The sequence below is a fragment of the Antechinus flavipes genome, chromosome 3 (genome assembly GCF_016432865.1).
Source record: "Antechinus flavipes isolate AdamAnt ecotype Samford, QLD, Australia chromosome 3, AdamAnt_v2, whole genome shotgun sequence".
In the NCBI taxonomy this organism is placed as follows: domain Eukaryota; kingdom Metazoa; phylum Chordata; class Mammalia; order Dasyuromorphia; family Dasyuridae; genus Antechinus; species Antechinus flavipes.
Genome location: NC_067400.1, coordinates 50,771,099 through 50,786,994, shown reverse-complemented (window position 1 = coordinate 50,786,994; position 15,896 = coordinate 50,771,099). Strand labels below are relative to the sequence as shown.

Genomic DNA, 15,896 nt, shown 5'->3' with positions numbered 1-15,896 from the left:
CCTTTTCCCTTCTCTTTTTCTGATACAAGAAGGATTTTTAAGTATTACATAAATATTTAAAAATGTGTTATTTCATGAGTGATAGGTGCTTTCTTCAATCCAGAGGAAATCTTCATGTTATTATAGAAGTGCTTTCAAGTAACATATTGTCACATACACACATGTTAAATATTTGCCACCATATTCTTACATATATGCACATGGATATGTACATATTATATATATGTTAAACCTTTACCAGCATACCGTAGATGTATACATGTATGTATATATTATGTACATGTGTACAATATGTAAATATGTGTATTGCATAGGGTTGTGCTTGTAAATGTTTAAACAGATTTCTAGAGGAAAAAAATTGTCCACACAACACACTTTTAAGTTTAATCTACATTATTGATGTTTTTCCTATCCCTTTCTTCAGTCTAAAAATCAATAAAATAATAAATCAAACCCTGATTTGTAGCATTTTCAATTTCCGAATTTTAAATGCTCCTAAAGAACATTTAACAGTCAGTTTTTCTGAGCTAATATGAATTGGCTTCTGTATGCTTCTATATCTATCTCTATCCGTATCTCTCTCAATCTACATTTTTTTGTCTATATCTATATGCCTATATATATATCTGTGGGTAGATCTATCTATCTATCTATCTCTCTATCTATCTATCTTTTTTCTTCCTTCCTTCCTGAGATCTCTATGTCTGTTATAGCTCTCTTCTTCAATTTAAATTATCCTTGGATTTTCATAGAGAATATTATTTAGCCCTTTGTATACAAGAAACTAAAAAGATGTCTTCTGTGGTTCTATGGATCGAATCCATTTATAAAAAGAAAGGTATGTGTTCAAGGTCTTTCACTGTATTAAAAATCCTATTTAATAAGAGAACCGTTGGCTTTTAATTAAGTATATTTTTGGGCAATATTATTGATTGTAATTATATATTTTAATTTACATTTTCCTTCTTCCCTCCTTTCCTTCCTTCCTTCTCTTTTCTTCCTTCCTTTTCTATCTTTCTGTATCTATTTTTCCATATCTGTCTATCCATCTTTTCATCTTTGTGTCTGTCTGTCTCTGTCGCTCTCTGTGTTTGTTTCTATCTGTCTCTCTTCTCTGTCTCAGATATATCTCTCAGTGTGGAAAGACAGAGAGAGACAATCTCACAGATAGTTAAATTTCTAATATTATAAATCTTACTGAACTGAACTAGGCTGGATCTTGGCTAACACATCAAAATTCCACACATCAAAATAGGAATTCAGTGGAAGAATCAAGTAAAATCATGGAAGACAGATCTTGGGGGTGGTTGTTGTTGCTTGTTTGTTTTAGAAAAGTAAACAGATTTTATGAATTTTACTCCCATGAAAATCATTTTTTGTCACTACATGCTTTCTGTTAATTAAATTAAATAAAAGCTAAACTCCCAGGAGGAGAATTTAAGGCTTAGGTCCTGTAGACTTAAAATTAATTTACAGTAACTAGCATTTATGGAACAGCCAGGTGGCGCCACACTGCACAGAGCGCTGGATCGGGAATCATAAAGACTCATCTACCTGAGCTCAAATTTGACTTGTCTGCCTCAGCTGTGTGACCCCCCCCCCAGATAAGTTACTTCTTCCTGTCTGCCTCAGTTTCTTCATCTGTAAAATGAGCCAGAGAAGGAAATGGCAAACCACATTTTCTTTGCCAGGAAAAGCCCAAATGAGGTTTTTAAATGCAACTGAAACAAGTGAAAAACAACAATTAAGGTTTGCAAATTTTACCTCGTTTGGTCCTCCTGGGAGGCTCCGGCAGATTGGTGCTTTCATGATTCCCATTTTACAGATGAGGAACTGAAAAAGGTAGAAGTTAAGTTAAAAAAAAAAAAAAGTAAAGTTGTTACTGAAGTGAAGAATAAAATTTTCTTTAGGTGGAAAACATGTTGGAATTTTTAACTAGCTTTTGCTCTCCTTTATGAGGAAGAAATTCTCAAAAAGGAGCTCATTGGTATGTCTGTTTTAAAGGTTGTTTGTTTAGAAGAATTAAATGTTAACATTTCTGACAGTAAATGAAGCAATTAAAGTGATAATTTTTTTAATTCTCTATTCCATCCTTTTAGCAAAATGATCAACTTCTCTGAACCAGATACCATTGATGAAAGAGCCATTAATAAGAAGAAACTCACACCTTTCACTATTTCTGTAAGTATTCAGACTTTTCCAGTTAAGTAGCCCTTTTCTATTGGATATCAACAGATAACAGAATTTTTTTTTTTTGCATGATGGTTTTATGACATGTAAGGCACATATATCTGTATGTCTGTATATGTACACACATACATAGACACAGTCCCCAAACTCTCAGTGTAGCTTCAAACTATTAAAAATCATTTAATCTGTCTACCTCAAGTTTCCTCATCTGTAAAATAGAGATAATAATATCTACTTCGCAGGATTGTTGTGAGGATCAAATGAGAATTGTAAAGTGCTTAGCACAGAGCCTCGCACAGAGTAAATAAATCTCTCTTCTTCTCCTTCTCTTTCCCCCTCTCTCCCTCCCCTCTCTCCTTTCCATCTCTCCCTTCCTGAAGGTTTAATTCCTCCCTAAGAAATCAACAGTGGGAATTGAAACATAAACTAGAGGAAACCCCGCAACTGTATCAGACTTACAAGAAGCAATTCACTTTCTAATATTCCTAGAGTAGGAGAAAGTCAAAAACTGATGTCAACATAAACCAACAGAGGCTTTTTCTCTGACAATTTACAATAGTTTGACCTTTGTGGAAGTACATGAAAACCTTCTTATTACTTCAATAGAAATATTAAGAAATGAATATTGTTCCAGTTTAAAGCCTTTTCTAAACATAGTAGAAGGAAGGCAAGGTTATTAATTGATTAGTCTTAAGAATCAATGCCCTCCATTAATATTGTTTTCCCCCATTTTCTTAAGTTTAATCTCTTTTAGGAAAATTTATAAAAGATCAAGAACAAAAGCTAAAGTCCAAAAAGTAGATTAGGGGTGGAAACAAGACCTTGGAAAAGAATTACTTCATGCCTAATTAAAATGATTGCTTTTCCCTTCTCCTAAAGTGATTAAAGTTGATCTACCCAAGAGACCCCTTGATGATTTCAGGTCACCATGACTAGCTGAGGAGAGTGGAGAGCTCTTGATGGGAGTGGTCAGAAGGTTTGAGTAATTTAGGAAAATGATTTTCCAAGATTAAGTGACTATTGTTCCAGAGAGATGAAGCAAAATATTAATTTTTGCCTTACCCTGAATCTTGTAACTCTGTTTTATAATATGGCAAAGATTTTCCTATTTAAAATCCTATAAAGATTACTTCAAAATGTCTTGGAGGGATAGAAATATCTGAGATCATGAGGGGACTATGCCAGGGTAGACATTGCTTCAAGCAGCATAATTCTTGGATTAGAATAATGATAATAGACTTATTTCTAGGGAACAATAAGGCTTGAGGGAATCATGAGAATCATTTTATGCAGAAACACCAGAGAAGAAAATTATTCTAGTCTTCCTTCAGGAAAAATTGGAGCTTAATTTCTATTTCTGAATACTAACATAGCAGTGACTTCAGAAAATAACTTGTGCCTCAGTCTTTTGTTAGTTTTGTTCTTAGCTCTTATGGCTATTGCCCCAGGGAATCAACAGCTACCCAGAGACAAAAAAATAAATTCAGTGTATTGATGTGGGGACAAGGAAAAAAAAAAAAAAAACCTTTTAACTTTTATCAAAAAAAAAAAAAGTTAAACCCTTAAAGTTGAATCTTGTTGGCATATTCCATGTTCAGTTCTGATTATCTAGATTACTAATCAATACCAAATGGCAACTGAAAGAAGGCCCCATCTGCATACAGATGATTCATATAAATATAGGACATTCAGTCCTTGGAAAAGCTAGTTGGAAAAGATTTTCAATTTACAGTTTGATTTCAAGATTTCCTGGGGATAAATGAGAAAAACATCAATGAGTCAGCTCAAGCCCAAATTTTTCAAATTTAATATCTTTATTTCCTTATCATCTCTCCTAAAATTTTTTGTTTTTTATTTCCCTCTTTATCATCACTGAAATATAAGCCATGATATTAAAAGGATTATTGTTTAAAAATAAAAGAATTATTATAATTATCCTTATAATAAAAGAATTATTCTCAACAAGGGAAAAAGCAAAGGACATGAGCAAAAGCTTGTGTTAAATCAATTCTATTGTTTCAGTATGTCATTTTATGGCATTTTAAAAGCAGATTCTTTTTCTTTTGAAAATAGCATACTTATAGAGGAAAAATGATGCCTCATGAGAATTAATCTATATTTTTCTAATATGCAAAATTGTTTTTAGATAATATGTGTGTATCTTAACAATATTATATATTATATATCATGATAGTTATACTATATGATAATGAATAAAATATTAATAATAAAAGGGCTTAATAATAGCTTTTAAAGTTACAAAGAGTTGAATATTTGATCTTCACAGCAACTGTGTGGGGTAAGGAGTACAGATTTTCAGACTTAAAATGAACAGATAAGGAGATTAAAGTTTACAGAAACCAATAATTTCTTCAAGTTCTTGCATGTAATAAGTAAGAGAATCATGGGTAAAAACCAAGTTTTTTGATGGTTTGAGGGACTATAAGTAGCAGTCATCTCTAAATTCTGATCCACCAGAATTTGGTTGGTGATTGAAAAATGCCTCTATTGAAGGGGTGCACATATGAATTTGTATTTTCCTTGAAGTTAGGATGCTGTGATAGACAAATAGCATGGAATTTTTTTCCTATAGGAAACAATACTATGGTAGCGAATGAGGCATTTGTCCTGATCCCCATAACTTTACTCAGCTGTTTTTTCATGTCTATTTTCATGAGGCTATCATTTCTTGCCTAAAGTGTGTAATAGCCTTCTAGCTAGCCCTTCTTCTTTTCTCCTTTTCCTTTTCTTTCTCTCCCCTCTCTTCTCCTTCCCTCCCCTCTCTTTTCTTCCTCTCTCCTCTTCCCTCTCCTTTTTTCCTCTTTTCTCCCCTCCTTCTTTTTTCTCAAAGGAGGTGAATGATTTTCAAAGAACATGGCAATAGAGCCCAAATTCCTGAAAGTTTTACTAATCTAGAGAGGCTTTGAATTTGGGGTCAAAGATGTTTGAAACTTCTGCAACATGCTCTTTTAAAAAAATTTCATAAAATGTGCAGAAAGACTTGTTTATTAAAGCTTTTTTTTTTTCAAAGCATATGCATGGATAATTTTTCAACATAAACTCTTGCAAAATGTATGTTCCAATTTCCCCCCTTTCTCCCTACCCGCTCCCCTAGATGGCAAATAATCCAATATGTTAAACATGGTAAAAATATGTTAAATCCAATATTTGTATACATATTTATACAATTATTGTGCTGCACAAGAAAATCAGATCAAAAAAGAAAACAAGTGAGAAAGAAAACAAAATGCAAGGAAACAACATCAGAAAGAATGAAAATGCTATATTGTGGTCCACACTCAGTTCCCACAGTCTTCTCTCTGGATATAGATGCCACCCTTCATCAAAAAATCACTGGAACATAAAGAATTTTAATGGAACTGACTGGTTGTATTTCTCTTTTAAAATTAGGAAAATTTAAATCTAGCGTTGAATTCAGCATCAGCCATCGGCTGTACTGTAGTCAATATTGGAGCCCAAGATCTGAAGGAAGGCAAACCTCATTTGGTTATGGGACTTCTATGGCAGATCATTAAAGTTGGTCTTTTTGCTGATATTGAGATTTCCAGGAATGAAGGTAAAAAATAATGACAGTATTTGCTTTTCCCATAAAGCATACTTCTGGCTTCAAGGCAGCAATGTTTCATCTTTTTTTTTTCTTTCTTTTTAGCCCTGATTGCCTTACTAAATGAGGGAGAAGAGCTAGAAGAACTCATGAAGCTTTCTCCAGAAGAACTCTTGCTACGATGGGTGAACTATCATCTGAATAATGCAGGATGGCAGAAAATCAGCAACTTTAGTCAAGATATTCAGGTTTGCCTTTTTCGTCAGATATTTTATTTTACAAATTGGCATTATAAAGTGTGATTAAAAAGGAAAGAGGGGACCATGTGTTATATTTATGCTGGACCTAACTCAGAACCTCATAGGAGGCTCAGGATGAATTCAGCTCCCCACTTTTCTTCTTTCTACTCATCTAAATCCTTTGTTGTCCTAGACACAACTCAACACCCATCTCTTTTATAGAGTTTTCCTTGATTATCCAAGTTAGAGCTTTCCTTTGAAATCCTGTAGCGATTCATTGTTTGCACATCATATGTCATTAAAGTATATGGGGTCAGTAACTTCATCTTTCTGTACAAGATGGCAACCAATTTCCTGCAGGAAACTGTATTGGCTTTCAAATAAGAAAATGCATTGCAAGTTTTGTCTAATATAAAAGATCTTACATAATTCAAAGGAACTCTAATGCTACTTCATTTTTTTTTTTTTGCTCTCAAGTTTGTATATACTTGGAGATTAAAAAAAATTATTTCCCTCAGATTTGAGTATGAGTTTAGGATTCTATCATTCACGAATTGGATTTTCTTGAACAGTCTTCTTGATGCATGTTCGTCTATGTATTCAGTTTTTCTACTAAAAAAATCTCCAGGACAACTCCAATCAATGTCTTCTGAATAAAGTATAAACTCCTACTCTTGACTCAGCATACCTTTTCTACCTTTTTCTCAGTCTTACTCCTTTAACATTCCAAATTTCTTTCCATCCACAATTCTCATTCTATTCATCTCCTTTTTAATTGCCTTTGGTCAAAATATTTTTCCCTTTGACTCTGATGGATTTTACTCCATTTTCTCCCTTTAGTATTCTCACTTCCTTTAAGACCCAAATTAGGAGCTATGATTTAATGAAGACTTTCCTGTCAAGTTTCTTTTTGTGCTCTCACTCTCACGCTCTCATGCTCTTTATTTCCCTCTCTCCCGAAGAGTCTTCCCCCTCTACCAGCTGCCACATTGATATTCCTAAAGCATCCTTCTGCTTAAAAAGCTCCAGTAACTCCCTGTTTCCCTTAGGATAAATACAAACACCTCTGTATGGCATTTGAAGCCCTTGACTAGCTGGCCCAAATTTCCTTTCTAGATCCATTACCCCCCTTCAGTATAACCAAAGTGTTCTCTTGCTATCTCTCACACACAATCTCTTTCCTACCTCTTCAGACTGTTCCTAGATTGCTCTCTCAGCTCACATGTAGAATCCCTAGCTTCCTTACAGGTGGAATTCATAGGGCTTCCTTCAAGGAGCCTTTCTTGGTGTTTAATCAGTTTCTCTAGTTTGTGTCTGTTCTTCTGCTTCCCTGGTATTTTCCCTCAGGAAGCTCCTTAGCGTCAGAGAGTCTTTGCTTTCTTTGTTCCTGAGCCTGTTATGCATAAAGATTGGTTGAATTTATATTCCTTGTGTACAAAGTCTTGCTTGTAGTAGGTGCTTAAAAAGATAACATGGCTCAATTGTCTCGGAGTTGGCAAGATCTGAATTCAAATTCTGCTTCTGCTGCCTATAGTTGTGGGTATTTAGGCAATATAAGCTTTCATTTCCTTGTCTGTAAAATATAGATCAAACCAGTATAACCTGCTTTACACATTTGCTGTGAGTATTAAATGCAATTACCTGCAAGGGATTGTATTTACAACACTTACTTGTTATTATATTTGTGGAATTGAATTGCATTTTTATAAATCACTTTCAACATCACAGGTTAATAACAGCAATAATAACTAATATTTATATAATACCTACTATGTGCCAGGCACTGTGCATTTTATATATATTCCATTTGATATTCCACAACAATCCTCTGAGGTTTGATCAGTTATATTGTCCTTTGAGAAGGGAATCATGTTTACGTTTCTGTAAACATTTTTAACATTTCTGTAAAAAATCGAATCTTACAAAGTAAACTGATTTCTTTCCTTACAGGATTCCAAGGCCTACTTTCATCTGCTTAATCAGATTGCCCCCAAAGGAGACAAAGATGATGAACTTCCTATTAACATTGACATGTCGGGATTTAATGTAAGTATAGTATTCTAGAGCCATTCTAGAGCCCAGGTAGCATGAGTCTGCCGTTGTATGGATAGTTAGAGTAGTGAAAGTGTGGTCCTAAATCCACGCCTTCAAGGATCATTTGTTAGATATTGGAAATATAGGATTTCAAATCTGGTGTCAGGAAGCCCTGACCTGGATTCAAATCCTGCCTCTCACACTTTCTACTAAGTCACTGAACTTCTCTGATACTCCGCCAAACTAATAAGTTATAGTCTCTCACACTTTCCAGCAAGTCACTGAACCTCTCTGAAACTCAGCCAGACTAATAATTTATAGTCTGGTTGTCATCTCCCTTGCCAAAACATGTTTCCAATCTGACAAAATCCCATAGCCTTGACACATAGATGTATTTGGGAGTTCAGAAGTTCAGTGGTACCTACTACTACTTGAGGGACAAATTCACTGCTGCTGAGCTAGATTTCCTGCCCATTTATCAGAATCAGAATCACGAAAAGAAATAGATTCTACTCTAGAGGAAGCAGGGGCACAAATGCTTCCTCATCTGTGGATTCACTCTTGTTGATAGGTTAAGGTTAAGTAACTGTAGAAATTGCCTGAGACTTGAAAAAAATAGACTGAATTTAATGACTATGGATGAGAGGCAAACAGTTCTTGTTTGTGTTTAACAAGTCTTCAGGAACAAGGTACTTTGAGATTTTTTCATCTATGCTGGAACAATTCAGTTTTTTTTTTTTTTTTATAACTACTGTAAAGAGCTAAGAAAAAAACTGCCTTAGGGTATACTTAAGAGTGCCTTGCATGCTGTAGATATAGTGCTTGATAAACAATTGGTGAATTGAATTAAGATGTGCTTCTGTCTTTAGGAATCTAGAATGTGATCAGATCAGGTCATATCTTGAACTGTGGCTATTATGATTGAGGGGGAGGCAGAGAGGAATTTTGACTTTGATAGTGTCTGGAATTCATCCCATCAATATTTCTCTGCTGAAGAGAAACTAGGAGCCTCACTTGCTAAAAATGATAAAATCTTTTATAATCTTATGTTAAAGGAAAGACATCTAGTTGTTCACAAACTGTCCTGACCTTGTATCTTACTTTGTGAATCTGTATGCTGTTTTACATACTGAAATATTAAGCAACAGGAACAATTATCCCATGTTTTGTTTTGTGTAGGGAGACTTGTTGATACCTATTAAGGACAGACTTAAAGTCTTAATTCCTCTAGTGATTGTATGAAGCATCATGTATGTCACTCTTGTTTTTTTTTTTTACAAAAATAATAATAGCTTTTTATTTTTCACAATACGTGCAGAGATAGTTTGCATAACCTTGTGTTCCAAATTTTTCTCTACCCCTCTCCACCCCCCTTCCCCCAGCAGATAATCAAATATAGATTAGACATATGCAATTGTTCTAAACATATTTCCATATTCATCATGTTGTGCAAGAAAAATCAGATCAAAAGGGGGGAAAATGAGAAAGAAAAAACAAAATAAATAAAAAACAATAAAAAGGTGAAAATATTAATGCTATGATCTATATTCAGTCTCCATAGTTCTCTCTCTGGATACAGATGGCTCTCTCCATCACAAGTCTATTGGAATTACCTTGAATTACTTCATCGTTGAAAAGAGCCAAGTCCATAACAGTTGATCATTACATAATCTTATTGTTGCCGTGTACAATACAACTCTTGATTCTGCTCACTTCACTTAACATCAGTTTGTGTAAGTCTCCCCAGGCCTCTCTGAAATCATCCTGTTGGCCATTTATTACAAAATAATAATATTCCATAACATGCATATACTATAACTTGTTTAGCCATTCTCCAATTGATGGGCATTCACTCAGTTTTCAGTTCGTTGCTACTACAAAAGGGCTGCCACAAACATTTTTGCCCCTGTGGATCCTTTTCCCTTTTTTATGATCTCTTTGGAATATAGACCCAGTAGAGACACTGCTGGATCAAAGGATATATACTCAGTGTGAGTACACTCTGGATTTTAAGTGAAGTTGGGCAGAATCCAGTAACATCCTTCTTCACTCTCCCTCTTGGGAAGCAGCTCGTAGGCTGTAGGAAACTAGATGGCTCAGTGAACATAGTGCTAGATCTAGAATCGAATTAAAGTATAACCAAAGACACATATGAGCTATCTCTATTTCTTCACCTATAAAATGTGGTTAATAATAGCCCTATCTCTTAGGGTTGTTATAAGCATAAAATAAGATGTTTATGAAACATTTTGTAAACTTTTAGCTAGCCTTTAGGACTGGAGCTGCAAGTAAGACATTTAGTAAGCTATTAAGTTTCTACTACATGCCATCTTCAAGAAACTCAAGGTTTAATGGAAGAAAAAACATGTAAATCTATGTACAAACAAGATATATACAAGATAAATTAGAGATAATCTCAAAGGAAAGGTATTAAGATTTATTTTTATTTCATTAAATATTTTAATTATATGCACATTTTTTCAAGTGTTTAATTTTATTTTTTTAATTTGAGTTCCTATGCCTAAAGGCTATAAAACTGTGCACACTATTTGATCCAGCAGTGTTACTATTGAGTCTGTATCCCAAAGAGATGATAGAAGAGGGAAAAGAACCTGCATATGCAAAAAAATGTTTTTAGCAGCTTTTTCTGTTGGCAAAGAATTGAAAATTGAGAAGATGTCCATCAATTAGGAAATGACTGAATAAATTATGGTATATGAAAGTTATGAGAATATTATTGGTTTTTAAAAAAATGTTATTATTCTATAAGAAATAATCAACAGGCTGATTTCAGAAAAGCCTTGAAAGATCTACGTGAACTGATGCTGAGTGAAGTGAGCAGAATCAGGAGAACATTGTATATAGCAACAGCAAGATTATGTGATAATCACCTGGAATGGAGGTGGCTCCTTTAAAAAAGACAATTCCAATAGACTTTGGATGGAAAATGCCATCTGTTTTCCAGAGGGAGAACTTTGGAGACTGATATGGATTGAAGCATACTATTTTCACCTTTTTTTGTTTGCTTGCTTTTTCCTTCTCATGTTTTTTCCCTTTTGTCATATTTTTCTTTTATAACATGACCAATATGGAAATATGTTTAAAATGATTATATATGCAGAACTTCTATCAGATTGCCTGCTGATCACCCTCATTTCCACAAATTCCTTATGACTACATATATTATTAGTTTAATCAATATTTCATTCTTTTAGGACATTTTCTACAGTTTGAACCAAGGGTAGACTAACTCATGAGCCAGGCCATCTAGAGATATCTTTTGTGTAAGCAATAAGTATTTGAAAATTCTCTTGGCAGTTGTCAATATGGCATATTGAAATAAATGTTGGACCAGGAGTCAGAAGATCTGAAATCTTGGTCTGATTGTGTGTGTCCAGCAGGAATGCTGCCTTGCACATTTAACTTCAGACCCTATTTCTCCATCTGCAAAATGAGAAAAATACTTGTAAAACGGGGTTGGTATAAGAATCAAAAGATATAATCAAAAGAGTTTGTAAGGTATTGCACAAATGTAAGGTGTTATTATTGTTTTACTATAGTGGATTAAATAACTTGGACTTCATTCCTGCTTTTTACAGACTCAATAATCAAAACCAGAGTTTTAGAAGTTCCTGGAGACTCTGCTTTCTTGTTAAGTCAAACTGTCATCAGATATATTTGCAGAAGAATGTTTATCTACAGTATGAATAAGCTAATAAAAATTTTGGAACTAGCTCTTGAGAGTTTTTTTTGGTTTCACTGTGTAATCTTAGAGGAGTGTTAGATAAATAGTGTCTTATGTGAAATCTAAAATTTCCTTACCAGATATTGTCAAAAAGTGATCCTTTTCTTGCTAATGCTCAGTATCATTAACATGTAAATATATCAAAAATGTTCAATAAATGCTTTTTTCATTCATTCCTTCACAGGAAAGAAATGATTTGAAGAGAGCTACCCTGATGCTTCAAGAAGCTGACAAACTAGGCTGTAGGCAATTTGTTTCTCCTGCAGATGTGGTTTCTGGAAATCCTAAACTTAATTTAGCTTTTGTAGCAAATCTGTTTAACACGTATCCATGTCTGCACAAGCCTGACAATAATGACATTGATCTGAATTTGTTAGAAGGTGAGTTCTTTCAGTCTTAAGTTTTCTTGTTCTGTTCAAAATACTGTGCTGGCTCACTATAATAATCAAGGATAGCAAGAGAGGAAAACATGTATCTAAGAAACCATTTTGTATGTCTTGTGTATATGTATATTTGTGTGTATACAATGTGTTTATGCATGTATGGATGTTAATAGATTAGAATTCATCAAGTGTTGGAAAAAAGGAGTCTGGGATAAAAATCCATAGAGTTTTCCCAGCTCTTATTAGCTTGGTGAAAACTATTATATGCTTTAAAAAATCCATCAAATAATAACATATAATCATGTTAATATGGATAATACATTTTAAATTAGAACATATTAATGGAATTTTTTTTATTTCAAAGCTAAAGAGCAATTCCATTTTTCTCCTGATAGGTTCTTTTTGAAAGTAATCTTAATATTAATTGGTGGTGGGGAAAATGAAATATTCATTATTTTATTGTCTTATCATATATAAGCTGTCATTATCTTATCTTATAATTTATAACTTTCCTGTTTTGCTTCATGAAATGCAGATTTGACCCCTCCTAATGTAGGTACTGTATTTAGTACTTTTCTATCCATAAATTTAATTATTCTGAATTTTTTCTATTATTACCATTTATTCTTTTCTTCTGGGTTGGTGTTTCTTCTTTGCATTGTTTATGCTGTGTTATCCTTGTCTTAATATGCCGAAAGACTGACATGTTGGAAAAGCAGAAATGTAGTTCAAATTAAGGCCCTGAAGTCAATCTTTGATAATCACCTGATTTTCTTTCTAGAGTAGTAGGATATTATCATTTAAAACACAATTATTTTGACAATTTGACTTCACAGTTGAATTTTAAGTTTTTCCTTCTTCATGACATGTCCACAAACCTTTTTAAAAATTTTTTTATTTTTGGAAGGGTTCATTCTGATCCTTCATATTTCCCATATGTATTTAAGGATCTTACCATACACAGTATAGAAAAAGGCAAGTGGCCTGTTTTGTAACATGCGCTATAAAAATCAACATAGAGAAAAATTCTCTCTTTATTTTTCCTGTCTTTTCTAACCTCCCATTTCCTCACAGCTTAGAGAGCTATTCCTATTAGTCCAAGAATCTAAAAGAAAATAAATGTGACAGCAGTAATGGTATTTCTGGAGAACATCATCATTGTTAAGAAAGACCCAGCCTTTTGTATCAGAGAATGGCTAAGTTTCCTCCATTCCTGAAAAATGAAAACTGTAAAGTTCTCACTTTTGTCCCTTTCACATATGCTCTTTCCTTGCTTTCAGTAAAGAGGACACACATATACTCCTTCTTCTATGTTTTTTAATAACTTCTACCACTATGATAATACTATAAATTAATTTTCATTTCTGTCCCTATATCTACTGTACCAAGAGACAATCACAGTAATTTCTTTGGTATTTAAATAGCTTCAAAGTTAAAGAATATGTTTTTTCATTATACATAGGTAAACAGAAATAATATAATATTTTCATAAGATATTTCCATTAAATGGAAATTTAAACTGAAGTGTTGTGAAAAAAAATTTAAGGAAGACTGAGTTTTCACAAGTCTGGCAAATTTCACAATTCCTTTGTTTTATAATAAAAGACATTTGTTTAGAATGGCATATTAAAAATGGTCTGCTATTTTTAGCCCCTAAATTCTTGCTAGTTAGAGGTGCATTCTTGAACTTGCTGGCTCTTACTTCCTTTTGTCTTGTTTGGATTCCTTTGCTATAGTATTCAGCATGCATTTGGTAGATTTTTTTCAGTGTGAATGGTATTGCTGAATATTTCCTTTAGTATTTACCATATACAATTTGAAGATGATACTGCTGGAAGTATTTATCAATTGCCTTAGAACATTTCTCCTGATATAATCCTTTAAAAATAATCATTTGACTCTACAATCATTATATTTAGGATCATGAATCTGGAGCAGGCAGGAACTTTAGATGACTTTTTCTGGCTATTCATGTTTTTATGCACTGCTTATTAAAACAGAATTTTTTCATATTATGATTGACACATAAAAAGTAGAGTTCAGGTAAGAGTATTTCCCCCACAAATTCAGATGTAATTATAACCCAAACTTATGTAGCATCAATAATCTTACTGGGAAGTATCTTAATAAAATCCAAAGAAATCTTTTCAAGTACAATTAAGCCCTAGATCCTTCTTATTAAACAAAGCAAAATCATATGCTGGCCAATATATTCTCTTCAGAGAAAAACCTTGTGAATAAACAAAGCTATTGAAGAATTCCTACTCTATACATGAATGATATCATTCCTTATCTCTGGATGTATGTCCATAAAAATCCATTGTTTTATAGCTCTCTAAGAATGTAAAGAGCCTAGTTAGTATGATAGGAGTTCCATCAAAGGGGACAGACAATAAAAGAAAAGAATATTCTGCACTCTACCACTGGAATTTCTGCAGTGTCCTTCACTCTTGTTTCTAATCTAGAAAATATTCTGCAGTCCAGAATGCACATGCTTTTATTTTACTTAAGTCATTCTGTACACTGTATGATATCTGAGGTTTTGAGCATTTATTTACAGATAAAATTAGAATTTGATAAATAAATGCTCTGTTACAAAACTTATTTACTTTCTAGATATCACTTATTAATTATATTAATCTATGCTGTTGTTGCTAACACTCAGATTTAATTATTAGTAAAAAAAAAAATCTGAAGCTGGTGAAAGTGTCAAAATAAGAGAACAAACAGAATATTTATATTTTCCACTGGATTTATTATAGCATGGCTACTTGGTACAATTTACTTATTATTTTAAATCAAGTTGCAACCATGACATTATGAAAATGTGTAATTTGTATTTTGTCCTTCAGAGTTGCTCCCTAAATAGTATAAGTCCAAGAAACTGGACCAGAACTTCAAGTTGAGACTTAGGTTTAAATCTTGGCTCCAAACTTTAATATAAATGTGATCTTAGGCCCACTAAGCCTCAGTTTCCTTAATAGTAAAATTAAGGGATAAGATTAGATGATTTCTAGGGCCCCTTCCATCTATATTTGATGATTCTAATTCTTTTATTCTGGAGGGAGGGAAAGACAAATCCATGTCACACACACTGAGATTCAATTTTGAAATTTATATTGTGAAAGACCATCATTTTGAAGATATTTTAAATTAGAATTGTTAAATGATCACTAAGAAAAAGGAAAATATGAATTTTAGGCATTTTCATTTTTAAAAAAATAATGTTTTATAAATATTTATTGAAAAGTAGAGAAGTGATAAAAATCCTAGTAGATGCCATGAATAGTTTAATAAAAATAAAAGAATATAACGATTAACATTGAAAACCATATGAAAATCTATTGTACTATTTGCCTTTCCTATCTCAGTAGTAGAAATAACATTTAGGGCTGCTGGGCTCCAGATCCCCCCTTCCCTTTTCTCATTCATACACTGACTGGTTCCAGAGATTACTCTTAGTATTTCATCTTAAAATTGCCTAGAAAATTGTCTAGTACCCAGAATACTTGACTCAATGTCAATTTGGGAAAGTCTGTAGTGGAGTATCACAGGGATTAGTACTTGACCAGCTGCCATTTAATACTTTTATCAACAATTTGAATAAAGGCACTTAAGATTTGCAGATGACACAAAACTGAAAAGGGTAACCAGCACAGTCAGAATGCAAATTTTGACAACACAGGAACATGACTTTACTAGGGATTAAAGTAAAATTTAAACTTGGATTCAAAAAATGT

The 15,896-nt window shown here is 33.2% G+C and overlaps 1 protein-coding gene across 1 annotated transcript in view; it reads left to right on the top strand.

Moving 5' to 3' along the window:
- Window positions 1-15,896, top strand: part of PLS1 (plastin 1) — a 133,949-nt gene that overhangs the window by 100,585 nt on the left and 17,468 nt on the right. Inside the window, exons 6-10 of the mRNA XM_051983342.1 lie at window positions 2,100-2,181; window positions 5,602-5,767; window positions 5,861-6,003; window positions 7,945-8,040; window positions 11,958-12,153. Of these exons, the coding sequence (XP_051839302.1) occupies window positions 2,100-2,181; window positions 5,602-5,767; window positions 5,861-6,003; window positions 7,945-8,040; window positions 11,958-12,153 (683 nt within the window). The remainder of the gene's footprint in view (window positions 1-2,099; window positions 2,182-5,601; window positions 5,768-5,860; window positions 6,004-7,944; window positions 8,041-11,957; window positions 12,154-15,896) is intronic.